Source organism: Ochotona curzoniae, unplaced genomic scaffold (assembly GCF_017591425.1).
Source record: "Ochotona curzoniae isolate NIBS_2020 unplaced genomic scaffold, NIBS_Ocur_1.0 contig_1, whole genome shotgun sequence".
NCBI classification, from domain to species: domain Eukaryota; kingdom Metazoa; phylum Chordata; class Mammalia; order Lagomorpha; family Ochotonidae; genus Ochotona; species Ochotona curzoniae.
In genome coordinates this window covers 3,403,844-3,423,253 of record NW_024464918.1, presented here as the reverse complement: position 1 = coordinate 3,423,253, position 19,410 = coordinate 3,403,844, and the positions used below count along the sequence as shown (strand labels likewise).

Below are 19,410 nucleotides of genomic sequence, written 5' to 3'. Positions count from 1 at the left end.
TGTTTTTCTGTGGACACCTTTGAGTCATTCAGCTATAGCCACAGTCAGTCTGGTTAAGGCAAGATAGTCTCAAAAAGGAAACCTAGTTTGAGTTAGATGATTATAATTATGCCTGTTCTCCCAATTTTTTTTTAAATCTAGGACCTGGCTTTATTCTCTCAGGGCAAGCATATTTAGAAGATACTAGACAATTAAAACTGCAAGACATAGTAATAATATTTATAACCTACCCAATTATAACAATTTTTTTTTCCTATTAGGTGTCAGTGAGCTCAAGCTCCAAAGGAGTCTGAATTCTGAATTTTGTGTTCTCAAGTAGAATCAAATGAAAGAGGGACCTAGCTCAGTGCTCAGCACTCAGTGGAATGTTTGAATGATTATAAACCAAACCTACTATTGGTTCACTCAGAATGATACCAGCCTAAAACAAATCCTGTATAAATCTCCGTCTATACCAGTCCAAGGAATTGTGTGAATTTCCTGCAGTACACCAGCTATTCACATATTCATCATATCTTAGTATCTGTATGAATATTGCTGACTTGGCCACTCTTACTAAGTGCACAGTTCTTCCCCATCTTCTTTATCCAGTTATCTTTGACCAGATCATCATGGGAAAACAAGCACAGGAAAGCAAGATCAGCATAGAAAAGGAATCAGGATTAAATTTAATAGCACTTTGGAACCTGGTACGGTAGCCCAGAGACTAGGGTCCTCGCCTTGTATGCACCATGATCCTATATGGGCGCCAGTTCTAGTCCCTGCATCCCCACTTCCCATCTCTTTTCCTCTCTGTATATCTGACTTTGACCCGGAAGAGGCTCCTGGCTTCGGATCGGCATAGTATCGGCCCGTTGTGCTCACTTGGGGAGTGAATCATTGGACGGAAGATCTTCCTCTCTGTCTCTCCTCTCTGTATATCCGCCTTTCCAATGAAAAAATAATAAAAATAAATCTTTAAAAAAAAATCTAAAAACAAAAAATTAATAGCGCTTTCCTCTGTATTATATTACTACAAATACGATAAGTTTCTTCACTATTTGCATGTCTGAAAACACCTGTTACTTTGAATGTCGTATTGGGCCTCATTTTTATTACTTTCCTTGTTTCTTTTGTTCATTAAGCACTTATTGCATGCTAGATTCTATTCAGCTGGCAAAATATTACTGGAGAGTACTGGTCTCAATGTTCTGGGCTGCCTACTTACATGTGAGTAGCTCACTGTATCAAGACATATGTATTGATTATTATTTCAAGGATTGGTAAAAATTGCTATAAACCATACTCTGCAGGTGACTGTGGAATATGCAGCAGAAGTTGATTCTTCCCTCTTTGGATTCTTCCTATTGTGACTATTTTCTGGGCTCTAAAAGTATGATTATTATTCATATATTGAAGACAATTATGTAAAGTTCTCACTGATCTCATAGCACTAGTTTGAGGACTGAGTTTTCTGCCCAGTTTTAGTGAGCCCTTCATAGAGATCCATGATCACTTTATCTCTTTTAAATATTAATATACTAAGCAACCAAGAGAACAGATGTCACTGGTTGTACTTCTGCAATTCACATTAAAAACTGAGTGGTGATAGAAGCTGAAAAAGAATAAAGCTTTAAAAAAGATCAACTGAAAATGGAGTTTAGCAAACAAAAACAATTCCAGAACAAAATTCAGAAATTTTTAATAATACTGCAGAAATAGGGGAACTGAAAGTAAATCATGAGCTTTATTTTAAAATTGAAGAGTGAAATCAAAGAACAGGTAGAAATGAAGACAGCAAAACAACTGTTTAATGTATGTGTGTAGATGTTTTCATATATATGCATATACACATACATGTACACACATGTATACATACTGGCAAGAACAATTTAAAAAGTTTAAAAAGTTGCCTTTATCACAACTATACCAATGATTATAATAAAGAGATTTGCAGAGAATCTGTTTAGTATTCAGACTATAATAGTGGATTAATTAAGTTGGTCAGTATGATGGCTGAATAACTTTGCACAGCTAGCTTATTGTCACCCAAACACACATTCCTGAATAAAGCCGCAGTGAAGACCTCCTTTGTAGTGAGAACAAGTCTCAGAATATCCTGGATATAAGTCTTTGCCACACGATGATTGCTTGAGAAATTAGCTGTTTCTCATGCCTACTTAACCTTATTCTTGAGTTTATGCAGAAGTGAGAATTGCCCCTTGTAATGTGATATCTTTGTAGGGTTTCTGGCCCCGTAAATATGACATATGCTGTCTCATGAGATAGCTTGGGATTACTAGAAGACACAACTGACTTGACTCCTTGGTGACTTGCCTCCCCCTCCTACTTTATTTAGTGCTTTGAAATAAGGTCAGGAGATCAATGGTTTATAGTCTCTATGTGAGCAGCATAAATCTGCCTGACAGCTCACTTTTCCTTTGGTCACAGACTAAAAACTGTCTGTTTTAGTGACTTCTGAAAAAAGGAGATTTCAATACTTGAAATGCAAGTTTCTGTCAAACAAGGAGGTAAATTTGCAAACATAACAAGTTATTACCAGAAGGCAGATGCACTCCCAGCCTAACTCTAGCTTTGTTATAAAAGAAATTCAGCAAATTGGTAAAACATTCAAAAATATCCTGTTGAGGAAGAAATGCATTTTATTCAGCATGTTTGCCAAGCGAGTTAACTTCTAGTAATCGTTGTCGTGTGTGTGTTATATATTGGGTTGAAGTAAGGTTGGCATTTTCTGACAAAAGACATGTCTTAGATCTGGCATTGGAACTTCTATCTGTGCCTGCTTTTTCTGCTTCTAGAGCTGAGAAAATTAACAGTTTATGAGTTTCACAAGATGAAAGGTCTCTTGTTAATAAATCTTTCTTGAATTTTGTTTTGTAGGGGGGTACATTAAAAGCAGTAAAATCTTCCAAAGGAAAGAAGAAGAGAGAGAGCATAGAGGGAAAAGATGGCCGGAGGAGAAAAAGTGCTTCGGACTCTGGGTGTGACCCTGCATCAAAGAAATTAAAAGGAGACAGGGGTGAAGTAGACAGTAATGGGAGCAATGGAGGTGATGTAAACCGAGGGCCCTGGAAAGGAGGAAATGCCTGTGGAGAGCCAGGGCTGGATCAGAGAGCCAAGCAGTCACCATCTACATTTGTCCCCCAGATTAACCGCAACATTCGCTTTGCCACTTACACCAAAGAAAACGGCAGGACTCTGGTGGTGCAGGATGAGCCCGTAAGTGGGGACACACCTGTACCTTTCACCCCATATCCTACAGCAACAGGTCAGACACCTTTGGCCCCAGAGATGGGTGGAACTGAACTCAAAGAGGCAGGAAAAACACTGGAACAAGTTGGCCAGGGTATGGTGGCTTCAGCAGCTGTGGTCACTGCCACAAACTCCACCCCAACCACGGTGAGGATCTCAGACTCTGGCCTTGCAGCCGGGACTGGGCCGGAAAAACAGAAAGGCAGCTGGTCGCAGGCCTCAGGAGAGGTGAGTCACTTCAGGGGCAGATTTGCAAGATTTGCGTTTACTTTTTCATGATTCTTTATTGTTAATACACTAAAATGCATCTCAAATGCCACAGGGAGGAAATATTCTTCAGCTGTGCTTAAATTATATTCTGTGGGCAGGCTTTTAAAGTTGCTCATTGGACAGATGTGTACATTTTAGTAACTGTTTCAGCTGTTTAGTCACCTGAATAATTGGCCGAATCCAAAATGAATTGTACATCCCAATTTAATGAGATGTTAAAATATATCTGGTGGGGAATCTTTTAACTTAAACTGTCTATTTAGTTCACATAGCAATTGAGCCTCTACCAGGGAAAGTTAATGAATTATGGTGTTGGAAAGTGAACACTTTAATGATGGCTGTGTATACAAGCTAACCTTACTGTTTTCACTTCTTTGTTTTTTGTTGTATTTTTCCTTGAGGCTAGTTTACTTTGCATCATTTAATAGGGACAAAAAGGTTTGTTTTTCTAAATTTAATTTTTTAAACCTCATCTAAACACTTAAATGGTGTTCACCTTAAATACTGAGTTGATTATATATATTGTTGCTAAAATGAAACTTCCATCACCTGTAAGTTAACATTAGTTTGGCACCCTAACTGAAACCTTAAATAATATCAAAATCACTTGTATAGTGTTTTTTTTTTGTTTGTTTGTTTCTTTTTTTACGCTAACCTTGGTCACTAAAGTGTGGTTTATGGTGCTAATCATGTTTTTTCCTGCCCCAAAGGAACTGTTAACAAGCTAAAGTATGAAATACAAAGATAAAGTATGTAGTGAATGTTTTAAATTGTATGTTTAAGAAACCACTGTATGCTATGGACTATATGAAATGGAGAACTAAAATCCTTATTTGAAGGAGCTCAGATCCTAAAGTGGCACAATTTCAACTATAACAATACCAAATAAATTATGACATACACAGTTCATCTGATTTCTTCACCTTTACCTATGTAAACATATTAATATCCAGTGATTAGTGATGGGGATGAAATGAAATGAAATGTTCAGACAAAAGAAGAGAAGGCCCATAAATGTGAATTTCAGTGTTTTTTATTTGTCCTGTGTAATTGGCCAATATCCCCAATGCACTCAGGTGAGGCTCTTGGTGGATTTCCTATGTGTGTAAGGAAGGCATCCTCGTGCCTGAGTTAGTTAAGATCAACTCCATGTCAAAGCAGTGTGAATATCAGTGGGGCTTATTAAAATAAGCCATGTGGGGAGTGAACCAGCAGATGGGAGATCTTTCTCTCTGTCATTCCTTCTCTCTGAAAATGTGTCTTTCCAATGAAAATAAAATAAGTCTTTAAAAACAAAACAAGCTTTACATGCTGCAAGAAGAGATTCACCAAAAAATGTTGCTGTAGTTGAAGTAGCCAAGCTGAGTAGATGAAATGAGTAACTTTTGAACAAGTTAGAAGAAATTTGAGACTATCAGTCATTTTGTTGGTGTTTCAGCTTGAGTCTTCTCCTGGGATATGATTTAAAAGTACAGAGATGAATACTTCCATTACGATAACTAGTCTAAAATAGAGACCTAGCCACCAGTAAGCTTCTTGGCCTGAAAATTGAGCTCCAGTCAGGTTGTCATCACTTGGTTATAAAGAAAGGATTTGGAATTTAATCATTTGAAGGAAAAATGAAAGGCTATCCAAATTATTTTTCATTCATATGTGCATTTATTTTTAAAGGGTAACTTTAGTAGTGAAACATGAACTGCCCATACTAGTTCATTGCATTCAGGCAGGTGCCAAGACACCTAGCCAAATCCTGCCAGCAGCAGAAGCTCAGGGCTCTGTCTGTTCTCTTCTGTTTTGTGGAGAAGGGGTTTAAGTATCTGTTTGCTGGTTAGTGGGAAGAAAATGAATTTCAGCTTTTTGACCTCTGAGATGTCCCAAAAGCATCTCAGTAGCAGATGTCAGTTGGAGGCTAGCCAGTAGTAGGCTCCTAATCTGTACACTGCATGTTGATAGGGAGTCTGCATGTTGACTCCTCTTGCATATTTAAAAAATAGCTTAAATAAGTTGAAATCTGCTTGCTTTATTTAAACAAAAATCTCTTCTGTTTAGCTTGGTTGGTTCTTTTTAATTTTAATAAAATCCCCATAACACTGTTCTTTCCTATTTTCCTGCTGGACTATGTGGTTTTTTTTTTAAAGATTTATTTACTTTTATTGAAAAGACATTTACTGAGAGAATGAGAGAATAATTAAACAATTATTATTTCTAATAGTTTAAAGTTTATATTTTAAGGCAAAGAAAAACAAAGTGTTTCATAATTTCATTCTCCCATTATACTGGTTTTTTCGTGGGTATTATCAGCCTACACATTTCCTCCCAGCACTTTGAAAAGGCCTTAGTAAATAGTTTTCCTTTAACTTGATGTTCTTAAGTCTAATATTAATTAAAATTAAACTTCTAGGTTAACTTGAACCCGTAGATGGCCACATTCTGGGAATGACCATCTTGTGAAATTCCTACTAAATTAATATATTGAAGTGGCTATCATGGGTGTTTTGTAAGATGGGCATCTTGTAATAGCTTAAATATAGCAACATTTAACAATAGCTTTTTGTTTTTTTGAAGATTTAGTTTTTATTGCGAAGTCAGATATACAGAGAAGAGGAGAGACAGAGAAAGATCTTCTGTCCGACGATTCACTCCCCAGGTGAGCACAACGGCCGGTGCTGTGCCGACCCAAAGCCAGGAGCCAGGAACTCTTCTGGGTCTCCCACTCAGGTACAGGGTCCCAAGGCTTTGGGCCGTCCTTAACTGCTTTCCCAGGTCCACAAGCAGGGAGCTGGATGGGAAGCAGGGCTACTAGGATTAGAACTGGTACCGATATGGGATCCCAGCATGTTCAAGGTGAGGACTTTAGCTGCTAGGCCACCATGCCGGACCCACCAATACCTTTTAAGGTCATTGAAGTAGATTGCTCATTATAGAAAATAATAGCTGTATTTTAAATTAAAAACTGTGTCTGTTCAGGAACCCTATTTCACAATTCCCTGGTGGACTCACTCCACTTTGAAATACTAGGGATACCGGGCCTGGTGCAATGGCTCAATGGCTAAATCCTCCACCTATCAAGTTCTAGGATCCCATATGGGTACCAGTTCATGTCCTGGCTGCTCCACTTTGCATCCAGCTCCCTGCTTGTGACCTTGGAAAGCAGTCGAAGATGGCCCAGGGTCTTGAGACCCTGTTCTTGTATGGGAGACCTAGAAGAAGCTCCTGGCTCTCGGCTTCACATCACCAAAGCTCCAGCCACTGTGGCCATTTGGGAAATGAAGCAGTAGATGGAAGATCTTTGTCTTTGTCTCTTCTCTCTGTAAATCTGTCTTTCCAATAAAAATAAATAAGTCTTTCAAAAAAAAAATACTGTGGATACTAAGATGTTGCCTCTGTATTTTCCTGGTGCTATAAGAGTGGCAGAAGGAATGATATCCTGCTATTCCTGGTTCCCCTTGCTCAGGATGCCCTCTCTGTGGTCTTTGGCACAGTTCTTCCCCAGTGCTGGTAAAATCCAGTTACAAGAGCAGATCCATAGAATTGTGAAGAAAATTTGATCCAGAAATGGCAAGGTCAAAAAAAGAGATCTTTAGGTTGTCAGCATCGCTAACTCAAGCTATCTTCCTTTCAGAATTCAAGAAATTCTATTTTGGCCTCATCTGGATTCGGAGCGTCTCTGGCAAGTTCTTCACAACCTTTGACTTTTGGAAGTGGAAGGAGTCAGTCCAATGGAGTTCTAGGCACAGAGAGCAAACCTTTGGGCTTTTCTTTTGGCTGTAGCTCTGCACCAGAGTCTCAGAAAGATTCTAATCTCTCCAAAAACTTGTTTTTTCAATGCATGTCCCAAACTTTGCCCACCAGTAACTACTTCACGACGGTTTCAGAGAGTTTGGCTGAAGATTCCTCTAGTCGGGACTCATTCAAACAAAGCCTTGAGAGCCTGAGCTCAGGCCTGTGTAAGGGCAGATCCACTCTTGGAGCAGACACTATGCCGAGCTGTAAGACTGGCAGCTCTGTGGACCGGAAAGTGCCTGCAGAGTCCATGCCTACCCTCACTCCAGCCTTCTCAAGGAGCCTCCTAAATAACCGCACCCCAGAGAGTCACGAAAATCTATTTTTACAGCCCCCCAAACTGTCCCGAGAAGAGCCTTCAAACCCTTTCCTGGCATTTGTGGAGAAAGTTGAACATAGCCCTTTCAGCAGCTTTGCATCTCAGGCATCAGGTAGCTCTTCCTGTGCTACCACAGTCACCTCCAAGGCAGCACCCAGCTGGTCCGAGTCTCACTCCACTGATTCAGCATCTTTAGCAAAGAAGAAAACCCTTTTCATTACAACTGACTCCTCCAAGCTGGTGTCTGGTGTTCTTGGCTCAGCTCTAGGCAGTGGGGGACCAAGCCTCTCTGCCATGGGCAATGGCCGCTCCAGCTCTCCCACCAGCAGCCTCACCCAGCCCATTGAGATGCCTACTCTCTCCTCCAGCCCCACAGAGGAGAGGCCAACTGTGGGTCCTGGGCAGCAGGACAATCCCCTCCTCAAAACCTTTAGTAATGTGTTTGGCAGGCACTCAGGCAGCTTTCTGTCCTCCCCGGCAGATTACTCACAGGAGAACAAAGCTCCTTTTGAAGCTGTGAAAAGGTTCTCACTGGATGAGCGAAGCTTGGCTTGCAGACCGGACTCAGACTCCAGCACCAACAGCGACCTGTCAGATTTGAGCGACTCTGAGGAGCAGCTGCAGGCCAAGACTGGTCTGAAGGGGATTCCGGAGCATCTGATGGGGAAACTGGGCCCCAATGGGGAGCGCAGTGCTGAGCTACTGCTGGGCAAAAGCAAAGGGAAGCAGGCCCCCAAGGGCCGGCCTCGGACTGCCCCCCTGAAAGGTGATCCTGCTGGGGATGTGCGTGGGCTTTGCTCTGGCCTTAGTTTCTGATGCCTGTTGTACTCTTAAGCAAAAGAGGCTGTCACTTTGATGGAAAGTTCTGTAATCTCATGGAATTATGGAGCCCAAAGGGCCCAAGAGAGGCCCCTCATTAGATCTGGCTTAGGGCAGGATTGCATCTAAACCAGCACTTTAAGGGGAATATCTGTCCCCATAGAAGGATAATCCCACAAAAGAGGACTCTTGCTTGATCTTTGTCATTGTGTTATTTTTATTCAGAAACTATTTCCTTATGTTTCTCTCAGCCCTTTTTTCTTCGCCTTGGCCCATCATTCCTAATTTACTTCAGAGGAATTACTGACAACTGGCCTCCATTTTCATGTAGCAGCTTTCTATAGAATTGATGAAGCAAAGAGGAGCACCCTTCAGATTTTTCCCATCTGAAATATCCATAAGGATTTTAACATTATTCTCATCAACTTTCCATGATGTGAGATTGTGGTCTGAAAGTATGTAAGAGAAAACCTGGAGGTAAAAAATAGCTGTTTTCCTTAGGAATCATATCCCATGGAAACTAAAGCGGCCTTAATTAATAGAATAGCCAGATCCTGAGTTAATGGAGGCTCTGTTTCCTTGGCTCCTCACACCTGTGGTTGGAGTTGTTTTTCAGTGAGCCACTTCCCACAAAATTGTCATGCTCTGTACTTCCTTCCTGTGTCCTTAATGGCTTCGAGGCTAAGTAATGCAGTGAGGAGTGACTTAGGTCAGGACAAATGTCCATCCCCAAGAGGACCATCTTACTGGGCTCTGTATATTCCTTTCATGACATCTCTTCTCCCTCCCTTGCTACAGTTGGCCAGTCAGTGCTGAAAGATGTGAGCAAAGTGAAGAAGCTGAAGCAGTCTGGAGAACCGTTCCTGCAGGATGGGTCCTGCATCAACGTGGCGCCTCACCTGCACAAGTGTCGGGAGTGCCGCCTGGAGCGGTATCGGAAGTTTAAGGAACAGGAGCAAGATGATTCTACTGTAGCCTGCCGCTTCTTTCACTTCCGGAGGTAACCATATTCCCCTTTGTCTCTATTCCTGCTTAATTTCCCAGTCTCCCTCTGAATTTGTAAGTTTCTCACTACCTTCCTTCCCACTTTCCCTTAACCCATTTTCTTAAGGCTTTACCAAGACTCTGTTAGAGCAGCTACATGGTAGTTTGAATTGTAGTTCTGTCTTTGGAGAATTGAAGTTGAATGATCTTCATTGCAGTCCTAGTTCAGAGAAGCAGGTAGGGTGGAGTGTGGGGCTCAATTGAAATGAGGTAAGGTAGTGTGGTGACGACCAGCTGTGGAAGTTATATGTGGCTACTCAATGGGATAAGAAGTGAGATCCTTATGAAGGGATTAATAACGTGTGACATTGAAGAAGGCTATGTTTTTATTTATGGTTGTATTAGTGGCATAGATACAGGAAAAAAACGAATTAAAACTACTGTTAACTCTGGTAACACTGGTGTAAAGAATTGAGAGCAGCTGAGTGTTAGCAAGCTTTGCTGTAAGTAGAGAATGCAGCATTGGTCACCGCATGCACTGACTCTTCCTACAGAAAGGTTTGTCGTCTACCGATTCAACCTTGGATTGAAAATGTGTTTCGGTTTGGGATGGTGTGATGCCTTGATTGACTAATTGTCCACTTGCAAGCGTTGTCATTCTATATGGGCACCAGTTCATATCCCAGCTGCTCCTATTCCCATCCAGTTCCTGCTTGTGGCCTAGGAAAGCATTGCAGGATGGCTCAAATCCTTGGACCCTTCACCCATGTGGGAGATCTGGAAGAAGCTCCTGGCTCCCAACTTTGGATTGGCTCAACTCCAGCCATTATGGACATTTAGGGAGTGAATCAGCAGATGGAAAGTCTTCCTTTCTGTCTCCTTTTCTCTGTAAATCTGCCTTTCTGATAAAAATAAATCAATCTTTTTTTGTTTGTTTGCCTAACAACATCGCAAAATTAACATGCAGGTTTTTTCTTGTCATTATTCCTTAGACAATATAAAAATTATTTCCATGGCATTTACGTATTAGATAATGTAAATAACTTAGAAATAATTTAAAATACACAGGAGGAAGCATTGCTTAAATGCAAACTGTGCTGTTTTGTCTAAGGGACTTGAGCGTCCAGGGATTTGGTATCTAAAATAGCTCATGTATCTTTTTTTGTGTTTGTATTTATTTATTTGTTTTGTTTTGTTTTGTTTTTTGAAAGTTTGAGTTACAGTGAGAGAGGGAGAAACAGAGAAATCTCCCACGTGCTGATTCACTTCCAAATGGTTGCAACACCTTAGCTGGGCTAATACAAAGCTGGCAGCCAGGAACTTCTAGGTTTCCCATATAGTTACAGGGAACCAACAGCTGCTGTCTTCCACTGCTTTTCCAGACCCACGGCAGGGAACTGAATTGGAAATGGAGCAGCCAGAACTCGAGCTGACAACCATGTGCAATACTGGTGCCTCTGTCAGCCTAGGTTTTCTATATTTCATGCTGAAAAGGATTGGAAAAAATTCCCAAAGGTCAAATATGGTGAAAATTCTTAGTGTGATTTAAGTTCTAGTATTTTATGCACATATTAGTTTGAAACTTGTGTTTCAACTATGTGCAATTGGTCCTCGTATTCACAACTAAATCATCTATAGACTCAGCTAGCTACAGATCAGAGGGGGGAAAAAATGCATCTGTGCTGAACATTTGGAGACTTTGTTATTGTGCCCTAAACAATACAGTGTAACAAGTGTTTACATGGCACAGATATTGTAGTAGTGATTATTAGCAATCTGGAGATGATTTAAAGAATGCTGGAGGATGTATGCAGGTTATATACAAAAGTACTCTACCCTTTTAAGATAAGATTGAACATCCAGTAGTCAGGGGAAATGTCCTGGAATGTCCTGGAATACCAAAGGATTACTATATCTACCCATCTACTTTCCTGTCTCAGGTTGATCTTCACTCGAAAGGGGGTACTTCGTGTGGAGGGATTCCTAAGCCCTCAGCAAAGTGATCCTGATGCCATGAACCTGTGGATTCCCTCTTCCTCCCTAGCAGAAGGGATAGACCTAGAGACCTCAAAATACATCTTGGCCAATGTTGGAGACCAGTTCTGCCAGCTTGTTATGTCTGAGAAGGAAGCCATGATGATGGTGGAACCACACCGTAAGGACCCTCTTGCTTGGTTTGCAGGGACTTCCACTGTGGAACTTGCTTTCCTTTTACTTCAAGGAAGATTGGTAGAAGTGGCGGATAGTATTTTCGGGGGGTTAATTAAAACTTCCAAGACATCTCTTTGTACCAACCTAATAGTTGATGCTTTAGCCACATGTAGCATTCTTCTTTCTTTCAGTCTTTGACAGTTGGGTTTTGTTTATGCCAAATATTTTCAGTTTGCTTTGGACAAATTTGTTTTAGTAAATGGTATCCTACAGTTTGGGAATAAACGAAGTGCTGCTATGTACCTTGTTTCACACCTAGAATCCACATTTTTTAAAACATTAATATTTTCATGCCTGTGAGCTACTATACCCTATTTCCGAACCAAGAAAAATTGTGCCATGAAGTTATACCCTGTATTTCAAGAGAAGAATTTTATTTCAAACTCAACCAACCCAGTGCCCCATTGGAAAATTTTACAGTTTCTGCTTCGTACCATGTAGCATGAAATGTTCCCTACTGATACCAGGTTATTTCATATTACCGTAAACCCTTGTAATAGTAGAAATTCCTTATTTCTGTTACAATTACAGGAATTCAGACTTCATGAATCTTAAGTTTTATTGATGGACAGAATCGCTTGAGTGTCGAGTCTTTTGCTATTGGTCAGGATAACTAATACCGTGTCTTCTTTGCCTGTCCACCAGAGAAAGTGGCGTGGAAGCGAGCTGTGCGTGGAGTACGAGAGATGTGTGATGTCTGTGAAACCACTCTCTTCAACATCCACTGGGTTTGTCGCAAATGTGGATTTGGGGTCTGCCTTGACTGTTACCGGCTAAGGAAAAGCCGTCCGCGCAGTGGTAAGCATATATTGTCCTATGTGATTCTAAAGGAAGCCTTGTAGGTATAGATCAGTGGAGTTATGGGACTTGGAAATTAAAACAAGAGTGGGTTTGTGGGTCCTCTTTAACTGTTTAGCTTCTTTCTTCTTTGTTTTACTGTTAAGATGTTAAAATTGCTGCTACTCTGCCTGACTGGGAATGCTAAAATAAGCCAAGAAAGAAACTCTTATTTTTCTTTCATAAAAAGTTGGGGGGAAGGGGGTGCGGCCTGGTGCAATGCTCTGATTGCTAAATCCTCAACTTGTGTGTGCCAGGATCCCATATGGGTGCCAGTTAATGTCCCAGCTGCTCCACTTTGCTACTTATGGCCTGGGAAAGTAGTGGAGGATGGCCCAAAGCCTTGGGACTCTGCACCCACCTGGGAGACCCAAAAGAAGCTCCTGGATCCTCACTGTGGATCTGCTCAGCTCCAGCCATTGCAGCCACTTGGGAAGTGAATCAGTAGATGGAAGATCTTTTCCTCTGTGTCTCCTTTTCTCAGTAAACCTGCCTTTCAATAAAAATAAATAAATCTTTGGGAAAAAAAGAGACTTTATAGAGAGGTACTAGAAAATTCACTGTTTGCGTTATTTATCTGAAAGCCAGGCAGAGAAGACCTTTTACCTACTACACACTCCCCAAATGCCCACAACACTTGGGTGAATCTTGGGCTGGTAAATGGAAAAATCCTTCTCTGAGTCACTCTGGCCTTCAGATTAAGTAATTTCTAAAAAGATATGCTAGTAGTAATAAGAACATGGAAATGTATCATTAAAAAAAAAGATTTATTGAAACCAACACTGTGGCTCAATAGCTAAATTCTCTCTTTGCAATCACTGGGATCTCATATGGGTGCCAGTTTGTGTCCCAGATGCTCCACTTCAAAAGGAGTTCCTTGCTTATGGCTTATGGCTTGGAAAAGCAGTAGAGGGTGGCCAAAGCCTTGGGACCCTGCGTCCATGTATGAGACTCAAAAGAAGCTCGCAGCTTCTGACTTTGGATCAGCCTAGCCCCAGCCATTGTGGCCATTTGGAGAGTGAACCAGAAGATGGAAGATCTTTTTGTCTCTTCTGTCCATAATTCTGATCTATGTTTCCAAAAATAGCCAGGAGGACTAGAGCCTTTGCCCATATAGCATGCTGGCACCTACAGGGGAAGGATTAGCTTATTGAGCCATGGTGACAGCCCCAAATAAAGAAAAAAAATTTTTTTAACTTTTTGTATTATTATTGTAATAACATTCATACTACTGAATACTTTTTTTCCAAGATTTATTTGTTTATTTGGAAGTCAGAGTTACAGAAGGAGGGAGAAACAGAGAAAGATCTTTGATTCACTGGTTCACTCCATAGTGGCTGAAATGGCTAGAGCTGACCCTATTTGAAGTCAGGCGCTTCCTCCAGGCCTCCCATCCAGGTATATGGTCCCAAAGCCTTGGGCCATCCTTTGCTGGTTTCCCAGGCCACATGCAGAGAGCTGGATGGGAAATGGAACAGCCCGGACTAGAAGTGGTGCCCATATGGGATCCTAGCACTTAAAGGTGGAGAAATAGCCAGTTGAATTATCGTACCTGCCCCAGATTGGCTTTCAGATTCTAGAATTTGCAGTTATTAAGAAGGATCTTTCATGTGACCCTGTGTGAACTAAATTCATATCTCTTTCAGAGACAGAGGAGATGGGTGATGAAGAAGTTTTCTCCTGGTTGAAGTGTGCTAAGGGACAGTCACATGAGCCAGAGAATCTCATGCCTACCCAAATCATCCCTGGCACAGGTAAAAAAAATAAAGAAAAGTCTTTTTCACATTCACATGTGAAAAATATTCTCACATGTTCTTAGTTGAAATACATGCTATAAAAATTGGTGAAACGTCTGGTTAATTCTTCTTATTTTTAATATCTTAATGAATTTAGATGCTGGGTTTTTCCTTTTTTAAAATATTTATTTATCTTGAAAGTTAGACTTACAGATTGAAAGGGAGAGATGGAAAACAAGAGATCATCTATCTGCTGATTCACTCCCCAAACGGCCACAGCGGCCATCCACATCTCCCATTTGGGTGGCAGGAGCACAAAGTCCTCAGCCATCTTCTGCTGCTTTCCCAGGCCATTAACAGAGAGCTGGGTCAGAAGTAGAACAGCTGATACACAAAGCAGTGCCATATGAACTGCCAGCATCACAGGTGGTGCCATTACCTGCTACCTCTGCCAGATTTATTGCTTTAAGCCTCATCAGATTGAGAATTTGGGTCTTTAAATGTGTGTTCGAGAGCTTGTGACCACTGCACATTCTGCTGCCGGTTTCTGGAAGAGTTAATCACATATCCAGACACCATTCCGCATTTACATGGTTGGCTGAGCCTGAATAAAAAAGCCAGTCCCTAGGCTTTTAGAAAGGTCTCTGATTTTAGGTTTGCAGGAACCCAGCTGAAGGTAGTCAGACCTTTTAACTGCTTAATAAAGGGAGCTAGCTTAACAGAAGGAAATAATGATCCTTCTGTGTGACAATCCAAGTTCCTCCTCAGATTCTGTATACCCAGCTTCCCACATGTGCATTAACATAGACTTATGAGTGTACCCACAAAACTACTACATATATTCTCCACTGAAGAGAACTTTAGGAGCACAAGCATCCCTTGGATCCTATATACTCAAAAACATTTGAACAGGGGCCCAGCAGCGTGGCCTAGTGGCTAAAGTCCTCGCCTTGAATGCGCCAGGATCCCATATGGGCGCTGGTTCTATTCCTGGCAGCTCAACTTCCCATCCAGCTCCCTGCTTGTGGTCTGGGAAAGCAGTCGAGGATGGCCCAAAGCTTTGGGACCCTGCACCTGAGTGGGAGACTTAGAAAGAAGTTCCTGGCTCCTGACTTCAGATTGGCAAAGCACCGGCCATTGCACTCACTTTGGGAGTGAATCATCGGATGGAAGATCTTTCTCTCTGTCTCTCCTCCTCTCTATATCTGACTTTCCAATTAAAATAATCTTTAAAAAAAAAACACTTGAACAAATAATAGAGACAAGCTCCCTCCTGGTCTAAGTATGGTTAATGCCCCCGTGTAAAATCTGCATTAATCTGCATTAATCTGTATTAAAGGTATAAGTAACAGTGAAATGTGCAATTCACAATGTTTCTCTTGAGCATAAGTAGTCTACCCCTCAAGTTCCTCCTGGAGTACACCCTGCTAATCTCTACTACAGGAAGCAGAGACAGTGTAACTTTGTTAAGAGAGCACAGAACTTTGCGGGTAAATATAACTTTAACTTAGGTTAAAGTCTCAGTACTTCAATTTCCCAGCTTTATAAACTTGAGCAAGTGACTTGACTTCTCTTAGTGTCTATGTGATTTTGGCAACTTGAGGACAGAAGCAGCTACCTTGTTGAACTCTAAGGGTGGAGGGACATAACATAAAGTCATTCCTGAAACAGTTTGTGCATGGGCCAGTGCTGTAGCATAGTGGGTCGTCATCACTTATGTTGCCAATATCTTATATGGTCCCCAGGTATAGTTCCTTACCCGTGTGCCTGGGAAAGCTAAAGATGGCCTAGGTATTTAACCCTTGCTCCCATGTGTAAGACCCAGGTGAACCTCCTGGCTCCAATCCATTGTAGCCATTTAGGTAGTATACTAGTAGATACAGCTCTGTCTCTCTTCTCTCCTTCTATAACTGTACCCTTCAAATAAATAAATAAATCCTAAAAAAAAAGAACAATTTGTGCTTATATGAGAGGACATCTAAGAGTTCATGGAAAAATGGAATTGAAAGATGATATACTTTTTCTGTGAACTTTTTTAATCTCCCAAGTACAAATGTTCTAGTGTTAACTTTCTTTTTTTTGTAACTTACTTTTTCCTAGCTCTTTATAACATTGGAGACATGGTACATGCTGCTCGTGGCAAGTGGGGAATTAAAGCAAACTGCCCTTGCATAAGTCGGCAAAACAAATCTGTGTTGAGACCTGCTGTCACCAATGGAATGTCACAGGTAAAGTGAGTGACCCTTAAATTTGTAGGACCAGAATGATTTTTCACCTCTATTGTTTTTTACTACTATAGAATTCCTGGAAAGTAAAATAGGGCTGGGCAAGTCTTTCTAGAAAGAGTTCACAAAGATTTACCCAAGAGGAGTTTAGTCACTTTGACTGGTTTCTGTTTATTCATCCTACACCATTTCAATCTTAATTGTTAAATAGCACAAATAGATTCTTTGCATCCTGTCATGATGTGTACCTCATGATCTATGGATTACAGGAACCGTATAGGAAAGATGACTAGAAATACCATCGATTTTCTTAGCTATATCTCTGAAGGTTACATGGACTTATCATCGGATTCATTCAGGTACAGAGGACAGAAATATGGAAATTGGCCAACTGAGTTAGGTTCATTCTACTTTCAGAGTAATCTCAAGCCTCTAATAAAAAGGCAATGGTTTTCTTTCTTTCCTCCTTGCTTTGTTTTGAAAAAACAGTTATCTATTTGGAAGGCAGAGTTTTATAGGAAGGAAGAGACAAAAAAGATCTTCCATTAACTGGCTCACTCCCCAAAAGGCCACGACTGCCAGAACCAGGTCAGTCCAAAATCTGACGCTAGGAGCTTCTCCTGTGTCTCCCACTTGGATACAGGGGCCCAACCAGAGATCTGGATCAGAAGCCTAACAGACAGGACTCAAACTGGATGCTGTAGAATAGGCAGTGGCTTTACACACTAGGCCACAGTATCATTGCTTTGTCACATACAGGGATTATCCTGACTTAAATAAGCAGTTGTCTTTTAACAAACAAAACATACACACAGCTGTTAACACTCACGGCTTTTCTAGAATACTACAAACACAGAAATTACTGCTGAGGGATGTAGAGATGTATTTTCAGTAGAGTTGACCTATTAGAGCAAGTTATTTGGAAAATTCAGTACTATAGTATTAAACATTTATTGACCTTTTATGCATGCCAGAACTGTGCTAAGTTCTTTGCATGTACTGTCTTATTTAATCCTCACAACTGCTCTGTGAGGTTATTTTAATCTCCAGTTTGCCATTATAGAAGATTCAGACATGTTAAATAAATCTTTATTAACATTAAGTTCTTGTTCACTGCTCCTTCTACAGAACTTGGTATGGTTTCTGGCACATTGTAAGGCTCAATTCCAAAATGAATGAAAGAATTTTTATAGGCTATTTTTGGATTCCCAGACCCATTTACTGTCAGAGACCACCACTAATACCAAAGAAGGGCATTCTAACCGCATTTGCTTCTCTGCCCTAGCTTCCTAGCATCAACCCTAGTGCCTCTTCTGGAAACGAAACTACCTTTTCAGGCGGAGGAGGAACTGCATCAGTAACAGCTCCAGAGCCCGACCAGGTTCCCAAAGCGGACAGCTCTGACAGCAGATCTGAAGAGCCTCTGAAAGCAGACAGTTCGACATCAAATAGCAATAGTGAGCTAAAAGCCATCAGGCCTCCTTGTCCGGACATGGCCCCACCCTCCTCTGCCCTGCACTGGTTGGCAGATTTAGCAACTCAGAAAGCTAAAGAAGAAACTAAAGGTGAGATAAGCAAAATCCTCTGCTCTGTCAGTGGGTGAGACTACTGGGATTCTTTAACTCAGATATTATCATCCCCATTTATAAAACATACCACTTGGTTTCTCTGGCTGATTGCATAAAATAAAGCAATCTCTTTAACTTCTTTCTAAAAGTGGGGCTTTTTTCAAAACGTACATCCTGGGTCCTACTCCTGGTGTCCTTAATCAGAGTTGATCATGGTTTTTAAAAGTTTCCCAATGATTCTGTCATACAGCAAAGGCTGAGAACCAGACTTAGAACAGTAGTTCTCAGGCCTGGCACAGTGGCTCAATTAGCTAATTCTCCCCCTCAAGCGCCAGAATCCCATATGGACACCAGTTCATATCCCATCTGCTCCATTTCCCATTCAGCTCTCTGCTTGTGGCCTGGGAAAGCAATAGAGGACAGCCCAAAGCCTTGGGACCATACAACGGCATGGGAGACCCTGAAGAAACTCCTGGGTTTAGATAAGATTAGCTCTGCCTGTTGTGACCAGTTGGGGAGTGAACCATCAGATGGAAGATTGTTCTGTCTCTCCTCTCTGTAAATCTGCCTTTCCAAAAAAATGAATCTTTTTAAAAAGGACAGTAGTTTTCATTGGATACAAGAACCATAGGGAACAATATTGAAAATTCATATTCCAGTGTAGCATCCACACTATTAAATCAGAATCTGTTAAAGTCAGCAGTCTCCATTTTTAACAAGCACTCTGGATAATTTCAGTATTGGTCCCAGAGACACACTCGAAAAAACACTCTTAGTGAGGAAGATGAAAGGCAGTTGGGAATAAAAGGGAAAAGTAGTAACCTTTCTCCTTGGCCATTAAATGTCCCATTTTTATAGTTTGGTAGGCTTGGTTCAGACAAACTATCTATGGTTTGTAGGGCAGGGGAGAAGAAAGTGCCTCTTCTTGCTCCGTGACTGAGTTTGAGGAGTCAGTGGCACCCTGGGCATTGCTTATCGTACCTAATGCTGTTGTTCCTGCTTGTGTTTTTACAGAGGCAGGGTCCCTGAGGTCGGTGCTCAATAAAGAGTCTCATTCACCCTTTGGGCTGGACTCCTTCAACTCTACTGCAAAGGTCTCTCCGTTGACTCCAAAGCTTTTTAACAGTCTGTTACTGGGTTCCACTGCCTCTAACAATAAAACTGAAGGCTCTAGCCTTCGAGACCTCCTCCACTCTGGACCCGGAAAGCTTCCTCAAACCCCCCTGGATGCAGGCATACCTTTCCCCCCAGTCTTCTCTACATCTTCGACAGTAAGTGTTTACAGCTCCAGCCTTTGTGCTTTCCCATGCAAACACCCCCAGAGATTTCACGATGGGGTTAGAGGATCTGTGGGGGAATTATCAAATTCACAGGATCTCTCATGCTAAATTTCAGAAATGTTTGAA

The 19,410-nt window shown here is 41.3% G+C and overlaps 1 protein-coding gene across 3 annotated transcripts in view; it reads left to right on the top strand.

Annotated features, from left to right (window-relative positions):
* KDM3B (lysine demethylase 3B) overlaps positions 1-19,410 on the top strand; it is a 64,757-nt gene that overhangs the window by 32,804 nt on the left and 12,543 nt on the right. For 2 of the 3 annotated variants that reach the window (XM_040978867.1, XM_040978696.1), the window contains exons 7-15: positions 2,881-3,480; positions 7,145-8,390; positions 9,242-9,443; positions 11,368-11,582; positions 12,284-12,436; positions 14,122-14,229; positions 16,312-16,439; positions 17,722-18,001; positions 19,019-19,275. In XM_040978867.1, the coding sequence (XP_040834801.1) occupies positions 2,881-3,480; positions 7,145-8,390; positions 9,242-9,443; positions 11,368-11,582; positions 12,284-12,436; positions 14,122-14,229; positions 16,312-16,439; positions 17,722-18,001; positions 19,019-19,275 (3,189 nt within the window). Of the gene's footprint in view, positions 1-2,880; positions 3,481-7,144; positions 8,391-9,241; positions 9,444-11,367; positions 11,583-12,283; positions 12,437-14,121; positions 14,230-16,311; positions 16,440-17,721; positions 18,002-19,018; positions 19,280-19,410 lie in introns of all 3 variants that reach the window. The other variant, XM_040978774.1, reaches the window with a different exon arrangement.